Consider the following 27660-nt stretch of genomic DNA (forward strand, 5'->3'; position numbering starts at 1 on the left):
GATTCGCGGTGGAGGAAACATCATTTGAACTTTTATCAGTTGCACATGCACAAAACAACAAATCAAAGTTGATATACTGACTTTATTTACTACAAGTTCCTAATTAATCTCAGCTGTGTATTCTTCTCTGCCGCCTGAGCCGACCGGTGCAGCAGAAGGAGCCATTAGTTCTGCTGTGGTGAGACTATAGAGATACATTGTGTCCTATGGACTAAACATTCATTACTGTGAGACTAAATACTACAAAGGGCACAGAGTGAAGAAGTCCTGCATCTCTCCACAGCGCTACTAATGATCACCGGACAATGGGATGATGGATTCTCAGTGGAATCATCTTCATTCTGTCATATCCTGCAATATGAGTAGAGAAGCAAACAACAATAACACAGTAATCAGTCATATGATAATGATGACATACGACATTTTTAAAATTCCATTATTTTATTCTTTTTGGTGCTCTAACCCCGTCATGGAGCACAGACTTCATCTTGCAGGAGCTCACTACTCATATGTACAACAATATAACTACTATAATACTGCCCCCTATGTACGAGAATATAACTACTATAATACTGTCCCTATGTACAAGAATATAACTACTATAATACTGCCCCTATGTACAAGAATATAACTACTATAATACTGCCCCTATGTACAAGAATATAACTACTATAATACTGCCCCTATGTACAAGAATATAACTACTATAATACTGCCCCTATGTACGAGAATATAACTACTATAATACTGCCCCTATGTACAAGAATATAACTACTATAATACGCCCCCTATGTACGAGAATATAACTACTATAATACTGCTCCTATGTACAAGAATATAACTACTATAATACTGCCCCTATGTACAAGAATATAACTACTATAATACTACCCTCTATGTACAAGAATATAACTACTATAATACTCCCCCTATGTACGAGAATATAACTACTATAATACTGTCCCTATGTACGAGAATATAACTACTATAATACTGCCCCTATGTACAAGAATATAACTACTATAATACGCCCCCTATGTACGAGAATATAACTACTATAATACTGTCCCTATGTACGAGAACATAACTACTATAATACTGCTCCTATGTACAAGAATATAACTACTATAATACTGCTCCTATGTACAAGAATATAACTACTATAATACTGCCCCTATGTACAAGGATATAACTACTATAATACTGCCCCCTATGTACAGGAATATAACTACTATAATACTGCCCCTATGTACAAGAATATAACTACTATAATACTGCCCCCTATGTACAAGAATATAACTACTATAATACTCCCCCTATGTACGAGAATATAACTACTATAATACTGTCCCTATGTACAAGAATATAACTACTATAATACTGCTCCTATGTACAAGAATATAACTACTATAATACTGCCCCCTATGTACAAGAATATAACTACTATAATACTCCCCCTATGTACGAGAATATAACTACTATAATACTGTCCCTATGTACAAGAATATAACTACTATAATACTGCCCCTATGTACAAGAATATAACTACTATAATACTGCCCCTATGTACAAGAATATAACTACTATAATACTGCCCCTATGTACAAGAATATAACTACTATAATACTGCCCCTATGTACGAGAATATAACTACTATAATACTGCCCCTATGTACAAGAATATAACTACTATAATACGCCCCCTATGTACGAGAATATAACTACTATAATACTGCTCCTATGTACAAGAATATAACTACTATAATACTGCCCCTATGTACAAGAATATAACTACTATAATACTACCCTCTATGTACAAGAATATAACTACTATAATACTCCCCCTATGTACGAGAATATAACTACTATAATACTGTCCCTATGTACGAGAATATAACTACTATAATACTGCCCCTATGTACAAGAATATAACTACTATAATACGCCCCCTATGTACGAGAATATAACTACTATAATACTGTCCCTATGTACGAGAACATAACTACTATAATACTGCTCCTATGTACAAGAATATAACTACTATAATACTGCTCCTATGTACAAGAATATAACTACTATAATACTGCCCCTATGTACAAGGATATAACTACTATAATACTGCCCCCTATGTACAGGAATATAACTACTATAATACTGCCCCTATGTACAAGAATATAACTACTATAATACTGCCCCCTATGTACAAGAATATAACTACTATAATACTCCCCCTATGTACGAGAATATAACTACTATAATACTGTCCCTATGTACAAGAATATAACTACTATAATACTGCTCCTATGTACAAGAATATAACTACTATAATACTGCCCCCTATGTACAAGAATATAACTACTATAATACTCCCCCTATGTACGAGAATATAACTACTATAATACTGTCCCTATGTACAAGAATATAACTATTATAATACTGCTCCTATGTACAAGAATATAACTACTATAATACTGCTCCTATGTACAAGAATATAACCACTATAATACTGCCCCTATGTACAAGAATATAACTACTATAATACTGCTCCTGTGTACAAGAATATAACTACTATAATACTGCTCCTATGTACAAGAATATAACCACTATAATACTGCCCCTATGTACAAGAATATAACTACTATAATACTGCTCCTATGTACAAGAATATAACTACTATAATACTGCCCCTATGTACAAGAATATAACTACTATAATACTGCCCCTATGTACAAGAATATAACTACTATAATACTGCTCCTATGTACAAGAATATAACTACTATAATACTGCTCCTGTGTACAAGAATATAACTACTATAATACTGCTCCTGTGTACAAGAATATAACTACTATAATACTGCTCCTATGTACAAGAATATAACTACTATAATACTGCCCCTATGTACAAGAATATAACTACTATAATACTGCTCCTATGTACAAGAATATAACTACTATAATACTGCTCCTATGTACAAGAATATAACCACTATAATACTGCCCCTATGTACAAGAATATAACTACTATAATACTGCTCCTGTGTACAAGAATATAACTACTATAATACTGCTCCTATGTACAAGAATATAACCACTATAATACTGCCCCTATGTACAAGAATATAACTACTATAATACTGCCCCTATGTACAAGAATATAACTACTATAATACTGCCCCTATGTACAAGAATATAACTACTATAATACTGCTCCTGTGTACAAGAATATAACTACTATAATACTGCTCCTGTGTACAAGAATATAACTACTATAATACTGCTCCTATGTACAAGAATATAACTACTATAATACTGCCCTATGTACAAGAATATAACTACTATAATACTGCCCCTATGTACAAGAATATAACTACTATAATACTGCCCCCATGTACAAGAATATAACTACTATAATACTGCTCCCATGTACAAGAATATAACTACTATAATACTGCCCCCTATGTACAAGAATATAACTACTATAATACTGCTCCTATGTACAAGAATATAACTACTATAATACTGCTCCTATGTACAAGAATATAACTACTATAATACTGCTCCTATGTACAAGAATATAACTACTATAATATTGCTCTTATGTACAAGAATATAACTACTATAATACTGCTCCCATGTACAAGAATATAACTACTATAATACTGCCCCCTATGTACAAGAATATAACTACTATAATACTGCTCCTATGTACAAGAATATAACTACTATAATACTGCCCCCTATGTACAAGAATATAACTACTATAATACCGCTCCTATGTACAAGAATATAACTACTATAATACTGCTCGTATGTACAAGAATATAACTACTATAATACTGCCCCCTATGTACAAGAATATAACTACTATAATACTGCCCCTATGTACAAGAATATAACTGCTATAATACTGCCCCTATGTACAAGAATATAACTACTATAATACTGCCCCTATGTACAAGAATATAACTACTATAATACTGCTCCTATGTACAAGAATATAACTACTATAATACTGCTCCTATGTACAAGAATATAACTACGATAATACTGCCCCTATGTACAAGAATATAACTGCTATAATACTGCCCCTATGTACAAGAATATAACTACTATAAAACTGCCCCTATGTACAAGAATATAACTACTATAATACTGCTCCTATGTACAAGAATATAACTACTACTAGATGGCAGCCCGATTCTAAAGAATCGGGAGTCTAGAATCCATATATACTTTATTTATTCAAATGTAAGAATAATACAATTAATAAATAATAGTAAGAAAGAACAAAAAATGGCTGCACTTACCAGCTCTTGACAATTCTTGTTATTTAAGAAATTGCTGGGCAATAATGGACAATGTCCTTATGTGGCAAATAATAGAGCAATATACCCAATGTGGCAAAGAAGAGGTTAATAAACGGCAGTCTCTCAGTATAAACAGTCAGTGAATAATAGGCAGTATATGGAGAAAACACCAAACAAAAGTTCAAAATTGGTGTGAAAATGTCACTGAACCACTTCACAACTAAATATATATAGTTTTGGTAAATGGTATTATCATTTTTTTGACGAAATTCGGCAGGAGCTTGAAGAGCAACGTCACTGGGCCCGCCTCCATGCAGTAGAAACTTGCTGTGAGGTAAAAATTCAAAAATCACACCAAAATGGCGGGCGGAGTGTGTCACAGTACGGCACGTTTCTGATTGGTCGCTCGCAGCAGGCGGCAACCAATCAGACACTGGACACTGTTGACGTCACTTATCTCCGGACATTAGCTCCGGACATTAGCTCCGGACATTAGCTCCGGACAGGAAGTTGGCACAAATTGCAGGAGGTAGTATTCTAGGCAATTATATATTAGATAATACTGCCCTATGTACAAGAATATAACTACTATAATACTGCCCCTATGTACAAGAATATAACTACTATAATACTGCCCCTATGTACAAGAATATAACTACTATAATACTGCCCCTATGTACAAAAATATAACTACTATAATACTGCTCCTATGTACAAGAATATAACTACTATAATACTGCCCCTATGTACAAAAATATAACTACTATAATACTGCCCCTATGTACAAGAATATAACTACTATAATACTGCCCCTATGTACAAGAATATAACTACTATAATACTGCCCCTATGTACAAGAATATAACTACTATAATACTGCCCCTATGTACAAGAATATAACTACTATAATACTGCTCCTATGTACAAGAATATAACTACTATAATACTGCCCCCTATGTACAAGAATATAACTACTATAATACTGCCCCTATGTACAAGAATATAACTACTATAATACTGCTCCTATGTACAAGAATATAACTACTATAATACTGCCCCCTATGTACAAGAATATAACTACTATAATACTGCCCCTATGTACAAGAATATAACTACTATAATACTGCTCCTATGTACAAAAATATAACTACTATAATACTGCCCCTATGTACAAGAATATAACTACTATAATACTGCCCCTATGTACAGGAATATAACTACTATAATACTGCCCCTATGTACAAGAATATAACTACTATAATACTGCTCCTATGTACAAGAATATAACTACTATAATACTGCCCCTATGTACAAAAATATAACTACTATAATACTCCCCCTATGTACAAGAATATAACTACTATAATACTGTCCCTATGTACAAGAATATAACTACTATAATACTGCCCCTATGTACAGGAATATAACTACTATAATACTGCCCCTATGTACAAGAATATAACTACTATAATACTGCCCCTATGTACAAGAATATAACTACTATAATACTGCTCCTATGTACAAGAATATAACTAATATAATACTGCTCCTATGTACAAGAATATAACTACTATAATACTGCCCCTATGTACAAAAATATAACTACTATAATACTCCCCCTATGTTTACTGTTTTTACACTTGATGTCTTCTACGATGTTCTATGTTTTATATTCCTCCCTTATGTGGACTGTTACCTGTGGGTTACCATTGTCCGGGCGCATTTTCTCCATGTTAGGTGAGATTCCTCCAAGACCAGTGAAAGCCCCGTTGCGGACACGATCTCTTTCCTTCTTCCCTCTGTGATGTTTGCGTCTCTTGTTGTGTCCGATCTCTGGATCCTCGGTCTGTGTTGACAATAAATAGGTGGTTTTGCGCATTAACTCTGTATTGCCATTTCTTGCTGCATATAAACCTTGCACTACTGTGAGTGTACAGCAGGGGGCGCACAGTGGAGACAGTCAGATGTGGACACTCTGGAGAGCTGATTTGGCCTCTACTGCTCCCGGCGATCATTAGATCACTGATGATTGCTGTCTGTTATCTCTAGATTTACTTTTAATGAATCAAAAGGGGGGTGAATTTATCTTTTGTATTTTTTTTATAGTTTTAAAAACCTTTTTTTTCGCTTTTAACTGTATTTAGCTTGAACCTGTGATCGTCTGATCGCTCGCACTATACACAGCGATTCCATAATAGAGCTATGTACAGAAAACGTTATGGTCTAATGCTAAACGCTGGCTTCCACAAGAGGAATGTAATGAGTCATGGTGGTCTTCAGCAGACCCCCAGCTGAGGTTATGGAATGATGGGAAAGATCAGAAACATGACATAGAACGTTACTGTATATTATATGTTGTGAAGGGGTTAAAAAAACGCAAATAAATGACTGGCTGAAAACATTTAGAAACCCCAAAGAAAAACTAAAAAAGAAATCCGGTGAACACAAAGGACGAACATGTGAAAACCAGACAAGGAAAGGCAAAAATGCAAAGTTACAGAACGTTTGATTGCAAAGTGGAATCATTAACCCTTTGTGATCCTGCCTGAGATTCTACTGCAGGGGGCGTGCATGACCGGAGAGTGGGCGTGCATGACCAGATAGTGGGCGTGCAGGACCGGATAGTGGGCGTGCAGGACCGGATAGTGGGCGTGCAGGACCGGATCGTGGGCGTGCAGGACCGGATCGTTGGCGTCCAGGACCGGATCGTGGGCGTGCATTACCGGATAGTGGGCGTGCAGGACCGGATCGTGGGCGTGCAGGACCGGATCGTGGGCGTGCAGGACCGAATAGTGGACGTGCATTACCGGATAGTGGGCGTGCAGGACCGAATAGTGGGCGTGCAGGACCGAATAGTGGGCGTGCAGGACCGGATAGTGGGCGTGCATTACCGGATAGTGGGCGTGCAGGACCGGAGAGTGGGCGTGCATTACCGGATAGTGGGCGTGCAGGACCGGAGAGTGGGCGTGCATTACCGGATAGTGGGCGTGCAGGACCGGAGAGTGGGCGTGCATTACCGGATAGTGGGCGTGCTTGTGCTTGTGGCCCTTGTTTCTTCTCCTCTTTTCTTTATTCTTTGACTTCAGATACTTCTTTATTTTCACATGTTCTTCTGTGTCCTGTACAAGAAAAATGAGTGATCTATAGTAACACTGCGACAGTATTTCAGGAGAGGAGTGTGCTGATCTCATGTGAGGTCACAGTGTCAGTCCAGCAGCACAGAGTATTTCAGGAGAGGTGTGTGCTGATCTCGTGTGAGGTCACAGTGTCGCAGAGTCAGTCCAGTAGCACAGAGTATTTCAGGAGAGGAGTGTGCTGATCTCGTGTGAGGTCACAGTGTCGTAGAGTCAGTCCAGTAGCACAGAGTATTTCAGGAGAGGAGCGTGCTGATCTCGTGTGAGGTCACAGTGTCGCAGCGTCAGTCCAGTAGCACAGAGTATTTCAGGAGAGGAATGGTGTGATCTTGTGTGAGGTCACAGTGTCGCAGAGTCAGTCCAGCAGCACAGAGTATTTCAGGAGAGGAGTGTGCTGATCTCGTGTGAGGTCACAGTGTCAGTCCAGCAGCACAGAGTATTTCAGGAGAGGAGTGGGCTGATCTCGTGTGAGGTCACAGTGTCGCAGAGTCAGTCCAGTAGCACAGAGTATTTCAGGAGAGGAGTGTGCTGATCTCGTGTGAGGTAACAGTGTCGCAACGTCAGTCCAGTAGCACAGAGTATTTCAGGAGAGGAATGGTGTGATCTTGTGTGAGGTCACAGTGTCGCAGAGTCAGTCCAGCAGCACAGAGTATTTCAGAAGGAGTGTGCTGATCTCGTGTGAGGTCACAGTGTTGCAGAGTCAGTCCAGCAGCACAGAGTATTTCAGGAGAGGAGTGTGCTGATCTCGTGTGAGGTCACAGTGTCAGTCCAGCAGCACAGAGTATTTCAGGAGAGGAGTGGGCTGATCTCGTGTGAGGTCACAGTGTCGCAGAGTCAGTCCAGCAGCACAGAGTATTTCAGAAGGAGTGTGCTGATCTCATGTGAGGTCACAGTGTTGCAGAGTCAGTCCAGCAGCACAGAGTATTTCAGGAGAGGAGTGGGCTGATCTCGTGTGAGGTCACAGTGTCAGTCCTGCAGCACAGAGTATTTCAGAAGGAGTGTGCTGATCTCATGTGAGGTCAGTGTTGCAGAGTCAGTCCAGCAGCACAGAGTATTTCAGGAGAGGAGTGTGCTGATCTCGTGTGAGGTCACAGTGTCAGTCCAGCAGCACAGAGTATTTCAGGAGAGGTGTGTGCTGATCTCGTGTGAGGTCACAGTGTCGCAGAGTCAGTCCAGTAGCACAGAGTATTTCAGGAGAGGAGTGTGCTGATCTCGTGTGAGGTCACAGTGTCGTAGAGTCAGTCCAGTAGCACAGAGTATTTCAGGAGAGGAGCGTGCTGATCTCGTGTGAGGTCACAGTGTCGCAGCGTCAGTCCAGTAGCACAGAGTATTTCAGGAGAGGAATGGTGTGATCTTGTGTGAGGTCACAGTGTCGCAGAGTCAGTCCAGCAGCACAGAGTATTTCAGGAGAGGAGTGTGCTGATCTCGTGTGAGGTCACAGTGTCGCAGAGTATTTCAGGAGAGGAGTGTGCTGATCTCGTGTGAGGTCACAGTGTCGCAGAATATTTCTGGAGAGGAGTGTGCTGATCTTGTGTGAGGTCACAGTGTTGCAGTCAGTCTAGCAGCACAGAGTATTTCAGGAGAGGAGTGTGCTGATCTCGTGTGAGGTCACAGTGTCAGTCCAGCAGCACAGAGTATTTCAGGAGAGGAGTATGCTGATCTTGTGTGAGGTCACAGTGTTGCACAGTCAGTCCAGCAGCACAGAGTATTTCAGGAGAGGAGTGGGCTGATCTCGTGTGAGGTCACAGTGTCACAGAGTCAGTCCAGTAGCACAGAGTATTTCAGGAGAGGAGTGTGCTGATCTCGTGTGAGGTCACAGTGTGAGTCCAGCAGCACAGAGTATTTCAGGAGAGGAGTGTGCTGATCTTGTGTGAGGTCACAGTGTTGCACAGTCAGTCCAGCAGCACAGAGTATTTCAGGAGAGGAGTGTGCTGATCTTGGGTGAGGTCACAGTGTTGCAGAGTCAGTCCAGCAGCACAGAGTATTTCAGGAGAGGAGTGGGCTGATCTCATGTGAGGTCACAGTGTTGCAGAGTCAGTCCAGCAGCACAGAGTATTTCAGGAGAGGAGTGTGCTGATCTCGTGTGAGGTCACAGTGTCAGTCCAGCAGCACAGAGTATTTCAGGAGAGGAGTGTGCTGATCTTGTGTGAGGTCACAGTGTCGCAGAGTCAGTCCAGCAGCACAGAGTATTTCAGGAGAGGAGTGTGCTGATCTCGTGTGAGGTCACAGTGTCAGTCCAGCAGCACAGAGTATTTCAGGAGAGGAGTGGGCTGATCTCGTGTGAGGTCACAGTGTCACAGAGTCAGTCCAGTAGCACAGAGTATTTCAGGAGAGGAGTGTGCTGATCTCGTGTGAGGTCACAGTGTGAGTCCAGCAGCACAGAGTATTTCAGGAGAGGAGTGGGCTGATCTCGTGTGAGGTCACAGTGTCACAGAGTCAGTCCAGTAGCACAGAGTATTTCAGGAGAGGAGTGTGCTGATCTTGTGTGAGGTCACAGTGTTGCACAGTCAGTCCAGCAGCACAGAGTATTTCAGGAGAGGAGTGTGCTGATCTTGTGTGAGGTCACAGTGTCGCAGAGTCAGTCCAGCAGCACAGAGTATTTCAGGAGAGGAGTGTGCTGATCTTGTGTGAGGTCACAGTGTCAGTCCAGCAGCACAGAGTATTTCAGGAGAGGAGTGTGCTGATCTCGTGTGAGGTCACCGTGTTGTAGAGTCAGTCCAGCAGCACAGAGTATTTCAGGAGGGGAGTGTGCTGATCTTGTGTGAGGTCACAGTGTCGCAGATTCAGTCCAGCAGCACAGAGTATTTCAGGAGAGGAGTGTGCTCATCTCGTGTGAGGTTGCAGTGTCGCAGAGTCAGTCCAGCAGCACAGAGTATTTCAGAAGGAGTGTGCTGATCTCGTGTCAGGTCAGTGTCGCAGAGTCAGTCCAGCAGCACAGAGTATTTCAGGAGAGGAGTGTGCTGATCTCCTGTGAGGTCACAGTGTTGCAGAGTCAGTCTAGCAGCACAGAGCATTTCAGGAGATGAGTGTGGTGATCTCGTGTGAGGTCACAGTGTCGCAGAGTAAGTCCAGTAGCAGAGTATTTCAGGAGGGGAGTGTGCTGATCTCGTGTGAGGTCAGTGTCGCAGAGTCAGTCCAGCAGCACAGAGTATTTCAGGAGAGGAGTGTGCTGATCTCGTGTGAGGTCACAGTGTCGCAGAGTCAGTCCAGCAGCACAGAGTACTTAAGGAGAGGAGTGTGCTGATCTCGTGTGAGGTCACAGTGTCGCAGAGTCAGTCCAGCAGCACAGAGTACTTCAGAAGAGGAGTGTGCTGATCTCGTGTGATGTCAGTGTCGCAGAGTCAGTCCAGCAGCACAGAGTATTTCAGGAGAGGAGTGTGCTGATCTCTTGTGAGGTCATAGTGTCGCAGAGTCTGTCCAGCAGCACAGAGTATTTCAGAAGAGGAGTGTGCTGATCTCGTGTGAGGTCAGTGTCGCAGAGTCAGGCCAGCAGCACAGAGTATTTCAGGAGAGGAGTGTGCTGATCTCGTGTGAGGTCACAGTGTCGCAGAGTCAGTCCAGTAGCAGAGTATTTCAGGAGGGGAGTGTGCTGATCTCGTGTGAGGTCACAGTGTCGCAGAGTCAGTCCAGCAGCACAAAGTATTTCAGGAGGGGAGTGTGCTGATCTCGTGTGAGGTCACAGTGTTGCTGAGTCAGTCCAGCAGCACAGAGTATTTCAGGAGGGGAGTGTGCTGATCTCGTGTGAGGTCACAGTGTTGCTGAGTCAGTCCAGCAGCACAGAGTATTTCAGGAGAGGAGTGTGCTGATCTCGTGTGAGGTCACAGTGTCGCAGAGTCAGTCCAGCAGCACAGAGTAGTTCAGGAGAGGAGTTTAACAGATAAAGGGATGATGTTTCTAGGAGGCTTTATATGGCAGAGCCTGTGTCTTATGTTGGATGTTAAATGGAAGGGTACAATTTGGATATTATACATTACAAGGTCCCCAGCGGCACAGAGCATGTCAGGACTGTTGTGTTCTGATGAGGACCTGTCATTTCTGGGATTTGCTGCATCTAAATCTGCAATTTTCAGATACTTCCATGAGGTGCAGTACCATTTCTCACCACTCATCCCAACAAGTTTTTCAATAGACACTAGTGGAACAGCGCCCCCAGAGGATAATTTAGCAGAAACCTAACGCAATCACTGGACTGATCCATGTGAAGGATATTTTCACTTTTAACATCTTTATTTTCTCTATGTTCAGTCTGTTTTATCCCCAGATTCAGTTTCACTGGATTCCAGATACGTGACGGCTCGCAGGATGCGGTGAAGGCAAAGATAGAAATTCCCTATTAGTAAGAACACAAGTCTGCAGATGTTTAATGTCCTATTTCCTCTCATTAATCTTAGATGCTCTTGTGTGTTTCTCGCTTTGTTTACAGACTTTTTGTTAAATCCAGATGTCGCCCTTCAAGAACCAGCTGGGGCCTGTCGCCTGCTCACTTCATGTTCTGCAAATATGAAGGAGGAATTTCCCTGTGGGCGTTGGTCCTATTGCTCAAGAGCCAGAGACCCCGACAGTATTAGGCTCCATATATGAGGGTTTATATACCCCTATGTAGCAGCAATATGGGGGGGGCACTAAATTATTGGTGCACTGCACACCTGGCTTTTAAAGGGGGTCTCCGCCTGCTAATCGTGGTGCTTCCAGCTCTTGTAGGAAAAGTAACATATCCAGATCTCGCCAGGATCTGCAGAGAACCCTTTTGCCATTTTAAACCAGCAACCTAATGATTTTAATAGTTTCCCTTTAAATATCATGGAAGAGCGCCATGTCTATTCCTCTCCAAAGGAGAAGTGACTGAGGGGTGTGGCTTCAGCTCTCACTTCTGATTGGTCAGGTCACTTACAGTGTCCTGAAGTCATGATCTGTCCCTTTAAGAGCAAGAATTAGAACCTCAGGGCCACAGCTATAGGGGCAGCACTGAGCCCTCCACTAAGGGGGCAAAGGTCGGTGTTGTGTAATGGCACATAATATGTGGGGGCCCCAGATTTAGAATTAGGGCCCCTGGGTCACGTGTTTCCCCTCCTGTCTGCTTCTCGTCTTCACATCAGCAGGCTTTCAGTCTTACTTACCCGATTATGTCGCACAGTCGGGTTGAACTTATTCAATTCCTCCTGAAACATCAAGATAAATATAAAAGTAACAACGATTAACAGCCGGGTCCATTTTGATACAGGAGAGATATATATCTATGTACCGTGTTAGCCAGTGGTTAGGAAAATATTTAGAATTGAGAATCCTCAGTGGTTGATACCTTTTTAATGGCGAACTGAAAAGATGGTAACAAATTGCAGTTTTCGAGACTCCTCAGGTCTCTTCATCAGAGACTCCCCCCACTAGGAGCCAAAGTCAGAGGTACAGAAAGTTACAAAAAGTTACAGGAAGTTATATAAAGTGAAACAGTGACAGAACTAAGATCCGGTCACTTGCCCCTCGTGGCCGCACACGTGCACAGCCCCTGCCGTACCGCCATGTGGGGAGTGAGAAGTTACCATGTACTTGGAGGATTTTTAGGAAGCTTGTGTGAAAGGATGGTTGTGATTGGCTGCATGCTGGGAATTGTAGTCTCACAATAGAAAAGTTGGAGGTTGAGGACGTTACTTACCCTTTTAATCAAAGCCGTGAAACATCCGTTACATCTCTTCGGTTTCCCTTGTCGACTGGAGGATTCTTTAGCGCCCTGTAAGAGATGATGGGAGTATTACAGATCGGTTGCCCGCGACGTTCCGCCTGTGCGCTGCTGCACACTGACCCTTTTCTCCCTCGGCTTGGACGGTCTCGCCAGGGTGCTCCATACTCCCGTTTTCCTGGGTGGTTTACTTTTCTTTCCTCCCGTTGATCGGATGTCTCTGTTCTTCGCAAAATCATCCTGAAAAAAATCAAATTATATCACTCCCATCATCTCTGGATCTCACACAACGTATCACTCCCATCATCCACAGACAGCAGCAATGTATCACTCCCATCATCCACAGACAGCACACAATGTATCACTCCCATCATCCACAGACAGCACGCAATGTATCACTCCCATCATCTCTGGATCTCACACAACGTATCACTCCCATCATCCACAGACAGCAGCAATGTATCACTCCCATCATCCACAGACAGCACGCAATGTATCACTCCCATCATCTCTGGATCTCACACAACGTATCACTCCCATCATCCACAGACAGCAGCAATGTATCACTCCCATCATCCACAGACAGCACACAATGTATCACTCCCATCATCTCTGGATCTCACACAACGTATCACTCCCATCATCCACAGACAGCACGCAATGTATCACTCCCATCATCCACAGACAGCACACAATGTATCACTCCCATCATCTCTGGATCTCACACAACGTATCACTCCCATCATCCACAGACAGCAGCAATGTATCACTCCCATCATCCACAGACAGCACACAATGTATCACTCCCATCATCTCTGGATCTTACACAACGTATCACTCCCATCATCCACAGACAGCACACAATGTATCACTCCCATCATCTCTGGATCTCACACAATGTATCACTCCCATCATCCACAGACAGCACGCAATGTATCACTCCCATCATCCACAGACAGCACACAATGTATCACTCCCATCATCTCTGGATCTCACACAACGTATCACTCCCATCATCCACAGACAGCACACAATGTATCACTCCCATCATCTCTGGATCTCACACAATGTATCACTCCCATCATCCACAGACAGCACACAATGTATCACTCCCATCATCTCTGGATCTCACACAACGTATCACTCCCATCATCCACAGACAGCACACAATGTATCACTCCCATCATCTCTGGATCTCACACAATGTATCACTCCCATCATCCACAGACAGCACACAATGTATCACTCCCATCATCTCTGGATCTCACACAATGTATCACTCCCATCATCCACAGACAGCACACAATGTATCACTCCCATCATCTCTGGATCTCACACAATGTATCACTCCCATCATCCACAGACAGCACACAATGTATCACTCCCATCATCTCTGGATCTCACACAATGTATCACTCCCATCATCCACAGACAGCACACAATGTATCACTCCCATCATCTCTGGATCTCACACAACGTATCACTCCCATCATCCACAGACAGCACACAATGTATCACTCCCATCATCTCTGGATCTCACACAACGTATCACTCCCATCATCCACAGACAGCACGCAATGTATCACTCCCATCATCCACAAACAGCACACAATGTATCACTCCCATCATCTCTGGATCTTACACAACGTATCACTCCCATCATCCACAGACAGCACACAATGTATCACTCCCATCATCTCTGGATCTCACACAATGTATCACTCCCATCATCCACAGACAGCACACAATGTATCACTCCCATCATCTCTGGATCTCACACAATGTATCACTCCCATCATCCACAGACAGCACACAATGTATCACTCCCATCATCTCTGGATCTCACACAATGTATCACTCCCATCATCCACAGACAGCACACAATGTATCACTCCCATCATCTCTGGATCTCACACAACGTATCACTCCCATCATCCACAGACAGCACACAATGTATCACTCCCATCATCTCTGGATCTCACACAACGTATCACTCCCATCATCCACAGACAGCACGCAATGTATCACTCCCATCATCCACAGACAGCACACAATGTATCACTCCCATCATCTCTGGATCTCACGCAATGTATCACTCCCATCATCTCTGGATCTCACACAACGTATCACTCCCATCATCCACAGACAGCACGCAATGTATCACTCCCATCATCCACAGACAGCACACAATGTATCACTCCCATCATCTCTGGATCTCACGCAATGTATCACTCCCATCATCTCTGGATCTCACACAACGTATCACTCCCATCATCCACAGACAGCAGCAATGTATCACTCCTATCATCCACAGACAGCACACAATGTATCACTCCCATCATCTCTGGATCTCACACAATGTATCACTCCCATCATCCACAGACAGCACACAATGTATCACTCCCATCATCTCTGGATCTCACACAATGTATCACTCCCATCATCTCTGGATCTCACACAACGTATCACTCCCATCATCCACAGACAGCACGCAATGTATCACTCCCATCATCCACAGACGGCACGCAATGTATCACTCCCATCATCTCTGGATCTCACGCAATGTATCACTCCCATCATCCACAGACAGCACACAATGTATCACTCCCATCATCCACAGACTGCACGCAATGTATCACTCTCATCATCCACAGACAGCACAAAATGTATCACTCCTATCATCCACAGACAGCACACAATGTATCACTCCCATCATCTCTGGATCTCACACAATGTATCACTCCCATCATCCACAGACAGCACACAATGTATCACTCCCATCATCTCTGGATCTCACGCAATGTATCACTCCCATCATCTCTGGATCTCACACAACGTATCACTCCCATCATCCACAGACAGCAGCAATGTATCACTCCCATCATCCACAGACAGCACGCAATGTATCACTCCCATCATCTCTGGATCTCACGCAATGTATCACTCCCATCATCCACAGACAGCACACAATGTATCACTCCCATCATCCACAGACAGCACGCAATGTATCACTCCCATCATCTCTGGATCTCACACAACGTATCACTCCCATCATCCACAGACAGCAGCAATGTATCACTCCCATCATCTTTGGATCTCACACAACGTATCACTCTCATCATCCACAGACAGCACACAATGTATCACTCCCATCATCTCTGGATCTCACACAACGTATCACTCCCATCATCCACAGACAGCACGCAATGTATCACTCCCATCATCTCTGGATCTCACACAATGTATCACTCCCATCATCCCTGATCATGCAAAATGTAAATCTGTCTCTGTTGACCCTAGCGACCAATCACGGCACAGTTTTCATTTAGCAGAGAAATTTGTAAGATATAAGTTGCATTGTGATTGGTCGCTTTGGGCAATAGAGGCACAACTTCTTTTTGACACTTTTCATTGAGACACTGTCCCTCTCTCCGAGTCCTCATCCCTCCTTGTGTCTGTATCATGTCACGCTCTCTCTATATCATCTCTCTCTTTCCCTCTCCATCCAAGACTTATAATAAGGCTGCGCTCTCTCTGTTCCTCTCTATCCAGGACTCATAATAAGGCTGCGCTCTCTCTTTCCCTCTCTATCCAGGACCTCTAATAAGGCTGCACTCTCTATCCAGGACCTCTAATAAGGCTGTGCTCTCTCTGTCGCTCTCTATCCAGGACCTAAGGCTGTGCTCTCTGTCGCTCTCTATCCAGGACCTGTACTAAGGCTGCACTCTCTTTTTCCCTCTCTATCCAGGACCAATAAGGCTGCACTCTCTGTCGCTCTCTATCCAGGACCTATAAAGCTGCACTCTGTCGCTCTCTATCCAGGACCTATAGGGCTGCGCTCTCTCTCCAGGACCTATAAGGCTGCGGTCTCTCTGTTGCTCTCTCTCCAGGACCTATAAGGCTGCGCTCTGTCGCTCTCTATCCAGGACCTATAAGGCTGCACTCTGTCGCTCTCTATCCAGGACCTATAAGGCTGCGCTCTCTCTCCAGGACCTATAAGGCTGCGGTCTCTCTGTTGCTCTCTCTCCAGGACCTATAAGGCTGCGCTCTGTCGCTCTCTATCCAGGACCTATAGGGCTGCGCTCTCTATCCAGAACCTATAAGGCTGCACTCTCTATCCAGGACCTATAAGGCTGCGCGCTCTCTGTTGCTCTCTATCCAGGACCTATAAGGCTGCGCGCTCTCTGTTGCTCTCTATCCAGGACCTATAAGGCTGCGCTCTCTCTCCAGGACCTATAAGGCTGCGGTCTCTCTGTTGCTCTCTCTCCAGGACCTATAAGGCTGCGCTCTCTCTGTCGCTCTCTATCCAGGACATATAAGGCTGCACTCTCTATCCAGGACCTATAAGGCTACGGTCTCTCTGTTGCTCTCTATCCAGGACCTATAAGGCTGCACTCTCTATCCAGGACCTATAAGGCTGCGCTCTCTATCCAGGACCTATAAGGCTGCGCTCTCTATCCAGGACCTATAAGGCTGCGGTCTCTGTTGCTCTCTATCCAGGACCTATAAGGCTGCACTCTCTATCCAGGACCTATAAGGCTGCGGTCTCTCTGTTGCTCTCTATCCAGGACCTATAAGGCTGCACTCTCTATCCAGGACCTATAAGGCTGCGCTCTCTCTCCAGGACCTATAAGGCTGCGGTCTCTCTGTTGCTCTCTATCCAGGACCTATAAGGCTGCACTCTCTATCCAGGACCTATAAGGCTGCACTCTCTATCCAGGACCTATAAGGCTGCGCTCTCTATCCAGGACCTATAAGGCTGCACTCTCTCTGTCGCTCTCTATCCAGGACCTATAAGGCTGCACTCTCTATCCAGGACCTATAAGGCTGCGCTCTCTATCCAGGACCTATAAGGCTGCACTCTCTCTGTCGCTCTCTATCCAGGACCTATAAGGCTGCACTCTCTATCCAGGACCTATAAGGCTGCGCTCTCTATCCAGGACCTATAAGGCTGCGGTCTCTCTGTTGCTCTCTCCAGGACCTATAAGGCTGCGCGCTCTCTGTTGCTCTCTCCAGGACCTATAAGGCTGCGCTCTCTGTCGCTCTCTATCCAGGACCTATAAGGCTGCACTCTCTATCCAGGACCTATAAGGCTGCGCTCTCTATCCAGGACCTAAAAGGCTGCGGTCTCTCTGTTGCTCTCTCCAGGACCTATAAGGCTGCATTCTCTATCCAGGACCTATAAGGCTGCGCTCTCTTTCCAGGACCTATAAGGCTGCGGTCTCTCTGTTGCTCTCTATTCAGGACCTATAAGGCTGCGCTCTCTCTCCAGGACCTATAAGGCTGCGCTCTGTCACTCTCTATCAAGGACCTATAAGGCTGCGCTCTCTCTGTTGCTCTCTATCCAGGACCTATAAGGCTGCGCTCTCTCTGTTGCTCTCTATCCAGGACCTATAAGGCTGCGCTCTGTCGCTCTCTATCCAGGACCTATAAGGCTGCGCTCTGTCGCTCTCTATCCAGGACATATAAGGCTGCGCTCTGTCGCTCTCTATCCAGGACATATAAGGCTGTGCTCTCTGTCGCTCTCTATCCAGGACCTATAAGGCTGCGCCCTCTATCCAGGACCTATAAGGCTGCGCTCTCTGTCCCTCTCTATCCAGGACCTCTAATAAGGCTGCGCTTTCTGTCGCTCTCTATCCAGGACATATAAGGCTGCGCTCTCTGTCGCTCTCTATCCAGGACCTATAAGGCCGGCGTCACACACAGCGTAAAACAATACGGTCCGTATATTACGGCCGTAATACGCTGAAAAGTCCCGAAAAAAGTGGTCCGTAGCTCCTCCGTAGGCAGGGTGTGTCAGCGTTTTTTGCGCATGGCATCCTCCGTATGTAATCCGTATGGCATCCGTACTGCGTGGTTTTCTCGCAGGCTAGCAAAACCAACATACCGCTATAGAAGTGATCCATGTGTCCCAAAAAGAAAAGAAAATATATATATACTGTCTATATATATATATATATATATATATATATATATATATATATATATATATATATATATATATATATGTGTGTGTGTGTCAGTAGACACATATATTAGAGAGAAAAGCCGGTAATTCAGTGCGGTGTACAGTAAAATCACACTGACAGCTTACAGTAGAATAGGTAGAATAAATGTGTACACATAGAATAGGTATATATATATATATATGTCAGTGAGACACATATATGTATATATATTAATATTTATTCCAGCGCTAGACAGCTTGAAAGCCGGTAATTCAATTACCGGCTTTTTCCTTCTCCTTCCTAAAACCCGACATGATTTGAGACATGGTTTACATACAGTAAACCATGTCTTCTCTCCATTTTTTTTGCAGATTCCACAGTACTAATGTCAGTAGAGTGTATCTGCAAAATTTGGCCGTTCTAGCTCTTAAAATAAAGGGTTAAATGGCGGAAAAAATTGGCGTGGGCTCCCGCGCAATTTTCTCCGCCAGAGTAGTAAAGCCAGTGACTGAGGGCAGATATTAATAGCCTGGAGAGGGTCCACGGTTATTGGCCCCCCCCTGGCTACAAATATCTGCCCCCAGCCACCCCAGAAAAGGCACATCTGGAAGATGCGCCTATTCTGGCACTTGGCCACTCTCTTCCCATTCCCGTGTAGCGGTGGGATATGGGGTAATGAAGGGTTAATGCCACCTTGCTATTGTAAGGTGACATTAAGCCTAATTAATAATGGAGAGGCGTCAATTATGACACCTATCCATTATTAATCCAATTGTAGTGAAGGGTTAAATAAAACACAAACACATTTTTTAAAATTATTTTAATGAAATAAAAACAATGGTTGTTGCAGTATTTTATTCATCGCCCAATCCAGTCACTGAAGACCCTCGTTCTGTGAGTAAAAAAACATAATAAACCAACAATATACTTACCCTCCGCAGATCTGTAACGTCCAACGATGTAAATCCTTCTGAAGGGGTTAAAACATTTTGCAGCAAGGAGCTGTGCTAATGCAGGCTGCTCCTCGCTGCAAAACCCCAGGGAATGAGGCTAAAAATAGATCAATGATCTATATTTAGCTTCATTTGCGGTGAGGCGCCCTCTGCTGGATGTTTATAGATCGTGGGAACTTGCCTAGAAAGCCTGGGAGCTTTCTAGGTAATTTCCCACGATCTATGAACATCCAGCAGAGGGCGCCTCACCGCAAATGAAGCTAAATATAGATCATTGATCTATTTTTAGCCTCATTCCCTGGGGTTTTGCAGCGAGGAGCAGCCTGCATTAGCACAGCTCCTTGCTGCAAAATGTTTTAACCCCTTCAGAAGGATTTACATCGTTGGACGTTACAGATCTGCGGAGGGTAAGTATATTGTTGGTTTATTATGTTTTTTTACTCACAGAACGAGGGTCTTCAGTGACTGGATTGGGCGATGAATAAAATACTGCAACAACCATTGTTTTTATTTCATTAAAATAATTTTAAAAAATGTGTTTGTGTTTTATTTAACCCTTCACTACAATTGGATTAATAATGGATAGGTGTCATAATTGACGCCTCTCCATTATTAATTAGGCTTAATGTCACCTTACAATAGCAAGGTGGCATTAACCCTTCATTACCCCATATCCCACCGCTACACGGGAATGGGAAGAGAGTGGCCAAGTGCCAGAATAGGCGCATCTTCCAGATGTGCCTTTTCTGGGGTGGCTGGGGGCAGATATTTGTAGCCAGGGGGGGGGCCAATAACCGTGGACCCTCTCCAGGCTATTAATATCTGCCCTCAGTCACTGGCTTTACTACTCTGGCGGAGAAAATTGCGCGGGAGCCCACGCCAATTTTTTCCGCCATTTAACCCTTTATTTTAAGAGCTAGAACGGCCAAATTTTGCAGATACACACTACTGACATTAGTAGTGTGGAATCTGCAAAAAAAATGGAGAGAAGACATGGTTTACTGTATGTAAACCATGTCTCAAATCATGTCGGGTTTTAGGAAGGAGAAAGAAAAAGCCGGTAATTGAATTACCGTCTTTCAAGCTGTATAGCGCTGGAATAAATATTAATATATATACATATATGTGTCTCACTGACATATATATATATATATACCTATTCTATGTGTACACATTTATTCTACCTATTGGACTGTAAGCTGTCAGTGTGATTTTACTGTACACCGCACTGAATTGCCGGCTTTTCTCTCTAACAGCGCTGCGTATTTCTCGCAAGTCACACTGCTTGTCCGTGTGTAATCCGTATTTTTCACGCTTCCATAGACTTTCATTGGCGTATTTCTTGCGCAGTACGGTGACAAACGCAGCATGCTGCGATTTTGTACGGCCGTAGAAAGCCGTATAATACTGATCAGTAAAATACGGCAAATAGGAGCAGGGGCATAGAGAATAATTGTGCCGTATTTTTTGCGAGTTTTACGGACGTAGATTCTGCGCTCTTACGTCCGTAAAACTCGCAAGTGTGACGCCGGCCTAAGGCTGTGCTGTCTCTGTCGCTCTCTATCCAGGACCTATAAGGCTGCGCTCTCTATCCAGGACCTATAAGGCTGCTCTCTCTGTTCCTCTCTATCCAGGACTTATAAGGCTGTGCTCTCTGTTGCTCTCTATCCAGGACCTATAAGGCTGCGCTCTCTGTTGCTCTCTATCCAGGACCTATAAGGCTGCGCTCTCTATCCAGGACCTATAAGGCTGCACTCTCTCTATCCCGCTCTATCCAGGACCTCTAATAAGGCTGCACTCTCTCTGTCGCTCTCTATCCTGGACCTATAAGGCTGTGCTCTCTCTGTCCCTCTCTATCCAGGACCTATAAGGCTGCTCGCTCTGTCGCTCTCTATCCAGGACCTATAAGGCTGCGCTCTCTGTTTCTCTCTATCCAGGACCTATAAGACTGCGCTCTCTCTGTTCCTCTCTATCCAGTACCTCTAATAAGGCTGCACTCTCTGTCCCTCTCTATCCAGGACCTATAAGACTGCGCTCTCTCTGTCCCTCTCTATCCAGGACCTATAAGGCTGCTCGCTCTGTCGCTCTCTATCCTGGACCTATAAGGCTGCACTCTCTCTGTCCCTCTCTATCCAGGACCTATAAGGCTGCTCGCTCTGTCGCTCTCTATCCAGGACCTATAAGGCTGCGCTCTCTGTTTCTCTCTATCCAGGACCTATAAGACTGCGCTCTCTCTGTTCCTCTCTATCCAGTACCTCTAATAAGGCTGCACTCTCTGTCCCTCTCTATCCAGGACCTATAAGACTGCGCTCTCTGTCGCTCTCTATCCAGGACCTCTAATGAGGCTGCGCTCTGTCGCTCTCTATCCAGGACCTCTAATGAGGCTGCGCTCTCTGTCGCTCTCTATCCAGGACCTATAAGGCTGCGCTCTGCCACTCTCTATCCAGGACCTATAAGGCTGCGCTCTCTGTCCCTCTCTATCCAGGACCTATAAGGCTGCGCTCTCTGTCGCTCTCTATCCAGGACCTCTAAGGCTGCGCTCTCTGTTTCTCTCTATCCAGGACCTAAAAGACTGCGCTCTCTCTGTTCCTCTCTATCCAGGACCTATAAGGCTGCGCTCTCTCTGTCGCTCTCTATCCAGGACCTCTAAGGCTGCGCTCTCTGTCGCTCTCTATCCAGGACCTATAAGGCTGCGCTCTCTATCCAGGACCTCTAAGGCTGCGCTCTCTGTCGCTCTCTATCCAGGACCTATAAGGCTGCTCTCTCTGTTCCTCTCTATCCAGGACCTATAAGACTGCGCTCTCTCTGTCGCTCTCTATCCAGGACCTCTAATGAGGCTGCACTCTCTCTCTGTCGCTCTAGATCCAGGACCTATAAGGCTGCGCTCTCTCTTTTCCTCTCTATCCAGGACCTCTAACGAGGCTGCGCTCTCTCTTTTCCTCTCTATCCAGGACCTCTAACGAGGCTGCGCTCTCTCTTTTCCTCTCTATCCAGGACCTCTAACGAGGCTGCGCTCTCTCTGTCCCTCTCTATCCAGGACCTCTAATGAGGTTGCACCCTCTCTGTCCCTCTCTATCCAGGACCTCTAATAAGGCTGCGCTCTCTCTGTCCCTCTCTATCCAGGACCTCTAATGAGGCTGCGCTCTCTCTGTTGCCCCTCCATCCTGTCCTGTGGCCATTGTGGTTACTTACCTGGACTCTCTCATTTGCAGCTTCTTTCTCGGACTCCTCCAGGTCCTGATGAGACGCCGCCACCAAGAAGAGGCCCAAAGCGACACAGGCGAGAACCAGCAGCGCCCTCATCTCTGCGGACTCTGCGCTCCCCGCTAAAAACAATGCAAAAGTCTGAGCCGCAGCCCCTCCCCCTCTTCCTGTGAATGAGCCGCGGGCACCAGACCCCTGACCCCTCCCCCTCTGCACTAACGGGGGCAAACATCTGTGGGAAATGCAGTGTACCCCCAACAGAGCAAGGAGGGCAGTATCACACAGGACAGGATTAGATACACAGCAGACAGTATCACACAGGAGAGGATTAGATACACGGCTCAGCAGTCAGTATCACACAGGATAGGATTAGATACACGGCTCAGCAGACAGTATCACACAGGATAGGATTAGATACACGGCTCAGCAGACAGTATCACACAGGAGAGGATTAGATACACGGCTCAGCAGACAGTATCACACAGGATAGGATTAGATACACGGCTCAGCAGACAGTATCACACAGGAGAGGATTAGATACACGGCTCAGCAGACAGTATCACACAGGAGAGGATTAGATACACAGCTCAGCAGTCAGTATCACACAGGAGAGGATTAGATACACAGCTCAGCAGACAGTATCACACAGGATAGGATTAGATACACGGCTCAGCAGGCAGTATCACACAGGATAGGATTAGATACACAGCTCAGCAGTCAGTATCACACAGGAGAGGATTAGATACACAGCTCAGCAGACAGTATCACACAGGATAGGATTAGATACACGGCTCAGCAGACAGTATCACACAGGATAGGATTAGATACACGGCTCAGCAGACAGTATCACACAGGATAGGATTAGATACACAGCTCAGCAGTCAGTATAACACAGGAGAGGATTAGATACACAGCTCAGCAGACAGTATCACACAGGATAGGATTAGATACACGGCTCAGCAGACAGTATCACACAGGATAGGATTAGATACACGGCTCAGCAGACAGTATCACACAGGAGAGGATTAGATACACGGCTCAGCAGTCAGTATCACACAGGATAGGATTAGATACACGGCTCAGCAGACAGTATCACACAGGATAGGATTAGATACACGGCTCAGCAGACAGTATCACACAGGAGAGGATTAGATACACGGCTCAGCAGACAGTATCACACAGGATAGGATTAGATACACGGCTCAGCAGGCAGTATCACACAGGATAGGATTAGATACACAGCTCAGCAGACAGTATCACACAGGATAGGATTAGATACACGGCTCAGCAGGCAGTATCACACAGGATAGGATTAGATACACAGCTCAGCAGTCAGTATCACACAGGAGAGGATTAGATACACAGCTCAGCAGACAGTATCACACAGGATAGGATTAGATACACGGCTCAGCAGACAGTATCACACAGGATAGGATTAGATACACGGCTCAGCAGACAGTATCACACAGGAGAGGATTAGATACACGGCTCAGCAGTCAGTATCACACAGGATAGGATTAGATACACGGCTCAGCAGACAGTATCACACAGGATAGGATTAGATACACGGCTCAGCAGACAGTATCACACAGGAGAGGATTAGATACACGGCTCAGCAGACAGTATCACACAGGATAGGATTAGATACACGGCTCAGCAGACAGTATCACACAGGATAGGATTAGATACACGGCTCAGCAGTCAGTATCACACAGGAGAGGATTAGATACACGGCTCAGCAGACAGTATCACACAGGATAGGATTAGATACACGGCTCAGCAGTCAGTATCACACAGGAGAGGATTAGATACACGGCTCAGCAGACAGTATCACACAGGATAGGATTAGATACACGGCTCAGCAGACAGTATCACACAGGATAGGATTAGATACACGGCTCAGCAGGCAGTATCACACAGGATAGGATTAGATACACAGCTCAGCAGTCAGTATCACACAGGAGAGGATTAGATACACAGCTCAGCAGACAGTATCACACAGGATAGGATTAGATACACGGCTCAGCAGACAGTATCACACAGGATAGGATTAGATACACAGCTCAGCAGTCAGTATCACACAGGATAGGATTAGATACACGGCTCAGCAGTCAGTATCACACAGGATGGGATTAGATACACCGCTCAGCAGTCAGTATCACACAGGATAGGATTAGATACACAGCTCAGCAGACAGTATCACACAGGATAGGATTAGATACACAGCTCAGCAGACAGTATCACACAGGATAGGATTAGATACACAGCTCAGCAGACAGTATCACACAGGACAGGATTAGATACACAGCTCAGCAGACAGTATCACACAGGACAGGATTAGATACACAGCTAAGCAGACAGTATCACACAGGACAGGATTAGATACACGGTTCAGCAGACAGTATCACATAGGATAGGATTAGATACACGGCTCAGCAGACAGTATCACACAGGATAGGATTAGATACACGGCGCAGCAGTCAGTATCACACAGGATGGGATTAGATACACCGCTTATCAGTCAGTATCACACAGGATAGGATTAGATACACAGCTCAGCAGACAGTATCACACAGGTGAGGATTAGATACACGGCTCAGCAGACAGTATCACACAGGATAGGATTAGATACACAGCTCAGCAGACAGTATCACACAGGATGGGATTAGATACACGGCTCAGTAGACAGTATCACACAGGATAGGATTAGATACAGCTCAGCAGTCAGTATCACACAGGATAGGATTAGATACATGGCTCAGCAGACAGTATCACACAGGATAGGATTAGATACACGGCTCAGCAGACAGTATCACACAGGATAGGATTAGATACACAGCTCAGCAGTCAGTATCACACAGGATAGGATTAGATACACGGCTCAGCAGTCAGTATCACACAGGATGGGATTAGATACACCGCTCAGCAGTCAGTATCACACAGGATAGGATTAGATACACAGCTCAGCAGACAGTATCACACAGGATAGGATTAGATACACAGCTCAGCAGACAGTATCACACAGGATAGGATTAGATACACAGCTCAGCAGACAGTATCACACAGGACAGGATTAGATACACAGCTCAGCAGACAGTATCACACAGGACAGGATTAGATACACAGCTAAGCAGACAGTATCACACAGGACAGGATTAGATACACGGCTCAGCAGACAGTATCACATAGGATAGGATTAGATACACGGCTCAGCAGACAGTATCACACAGGATAGGATTAGATACACGGCGCAGCAGTCAGTATCACACAGGATGGGATTAGATACACCGCTTATCAGTCAGTATCACACAGGATAGGATTAGATACACAGCTCAGCAGACAGTATCACACAGGTGAGGATTAGATACACGGCTCAGCAGACAGTATCACACAGGATAGGATTAGATACACAGCTCAGCAGACAGTATCACACAGGATAGGATTAGATACATGGCACAGCAGTCAGTATCACACAGGATGGGATTAGATACACAGCTCAGCAGTCAGTATCACACAGGATAGGATTAGATACACGGCTCAGTAGACAGTATCACACAGGATAGGATTAGATACACAGCTCAGTAGACAGTATCACACAGGATAGGATTAGATACACGGCTCAGCAGTCAGTATCACACAGGATAGGATTAGATACACGGCTCAGCAGTCAGTATCACACAGGATAGGATTAGATACATGGCTCAGCAGACAGTATCACACAGGATAGGATTAGATACACGGCTCAGCAGACAGTATCACACAGGATAGGATTAGATACACGGCTCAGCAGACAGTATCACACAGGATGGGATTAGATACACGGCTCAGTAGACAGTACACGGCTCAGCAGACAGTATCACACAGGATGGGATTAGATACACGGCTCAGCAGACAGTATCACACAGGATGGGATTAGATACACGGCTCAGCAGACAGTATCACACAGGATGGGATTAGATACACGGCTCAGTAGACAGTATCACACAGGATAGGATTAGATACAGCTCAGCAGTCAGTATCACACAGGATAGGATTAGATACATGGCTCAGCAGACAGTATCACACAGGATAGGATTAGATACACGGCTCAGCAGACAGTATCACACAGGATAGGATTAGATACACAGCTCAGCAGACAGTATCACACAGGATAGGATTAGATACACGGCTCAGCAGTCAGTATCACACAGGATAGGATTAGATACACAGCTCAGCAGACAGTATCACACAGGACAGGATTAGATACACGGCTCAGCAGACAGTATCACACAGGATAGGATTAGATACACAGCTCAGCAGTCAGTATCACACAGGATAGGATTAGATACACGGCTCAGCAGTCAGTATCACACAGGATGGGATTAGATACACCGCTCAGCAGTCAGTATCACACAGGATAGGATTAGATACACAGCTCAGCAGACAGTATCACACAGGAT

The 27660-nt window shown here is 44.8% G+C and overlaps 1 protein-coding gene across 2 annotated transcripts; it reads right to left on the bottom strand.

Moving 5' to 3' along the window:
* Positions 1-62: 62 nt before the first annotated feature.
* On the bottom strand, positions 63-23391 carry LOC138641647 (uncharacterized). Of its 2 annotated transcripts, none has more exons than XM_069729204.1 (7): positions 23210-23391; positions 13240-13356; positions 13093-13167; positions 12560-12601; positions 7326-7427; positions 6005-6154; positions 63-351 (listed from the first exon to the last, which is right to left on the bottom strand). In XM_069729204.1, exons 1-7 carry the CDS (start codon positions 23318-23320, stop codon positions 337-339), a joined length of 612 nt encoding a protein of 203 aa, XP_069585305.1. In that variant the 5' UTR covers positions 23321-23391; the 3' UTR covers positions 63-336. The 2 variants fall into 2 exon arrangements, with proteins under 2 accessions (XP_069585305.1, XP_069585304.1); XM_069729203.1 differs by having other exon boundaries at positions 7305-7427.
* Between the last annotated feature and the right edge of the window lie 4269 nt (positions 23392-27660).

Source organism: Ranitomeya imitator, chromosome 6 (genome assembly GCF_032444005.1).
Source record: "Ranitomeya imitator isolate aRanImi1 chromosome 6, aRanImi1.pri, whole genome shotgun sequence".
Lineage (NCBI taxonomy): Eukaryota > Metazoa > Chordata > Amphibia > Anura > Dendrobatidae > Ranitomeya > Ranitomeya imitator.

Excerpts from the sequence above, each read along its gene's own strand:
- LOC138641647 (XM_069729203.1), bottom strand. The coding sequence starts at position 23,320 with ATGAGGGCGCTGCTGGTTCTCGCCTGTGTCGCTTTGGGCCTCTTCTTG. Across the intron at positions 13,357-23,209 it reads CTGCAAATGAGAGAGTCCAG|GATGATTTTGCGAAGAACAG; the intron begins GTAAGTAACCAC and ends GATTTTTTTCAG. Across the intron at positions 6,155-7,304 it reads TAATGCACGCCCACTCTCCG|ACCGAGGATCCAGAGATCGG; the intron begins GTCCTGCACGCC and ends TTGTCAACACAG.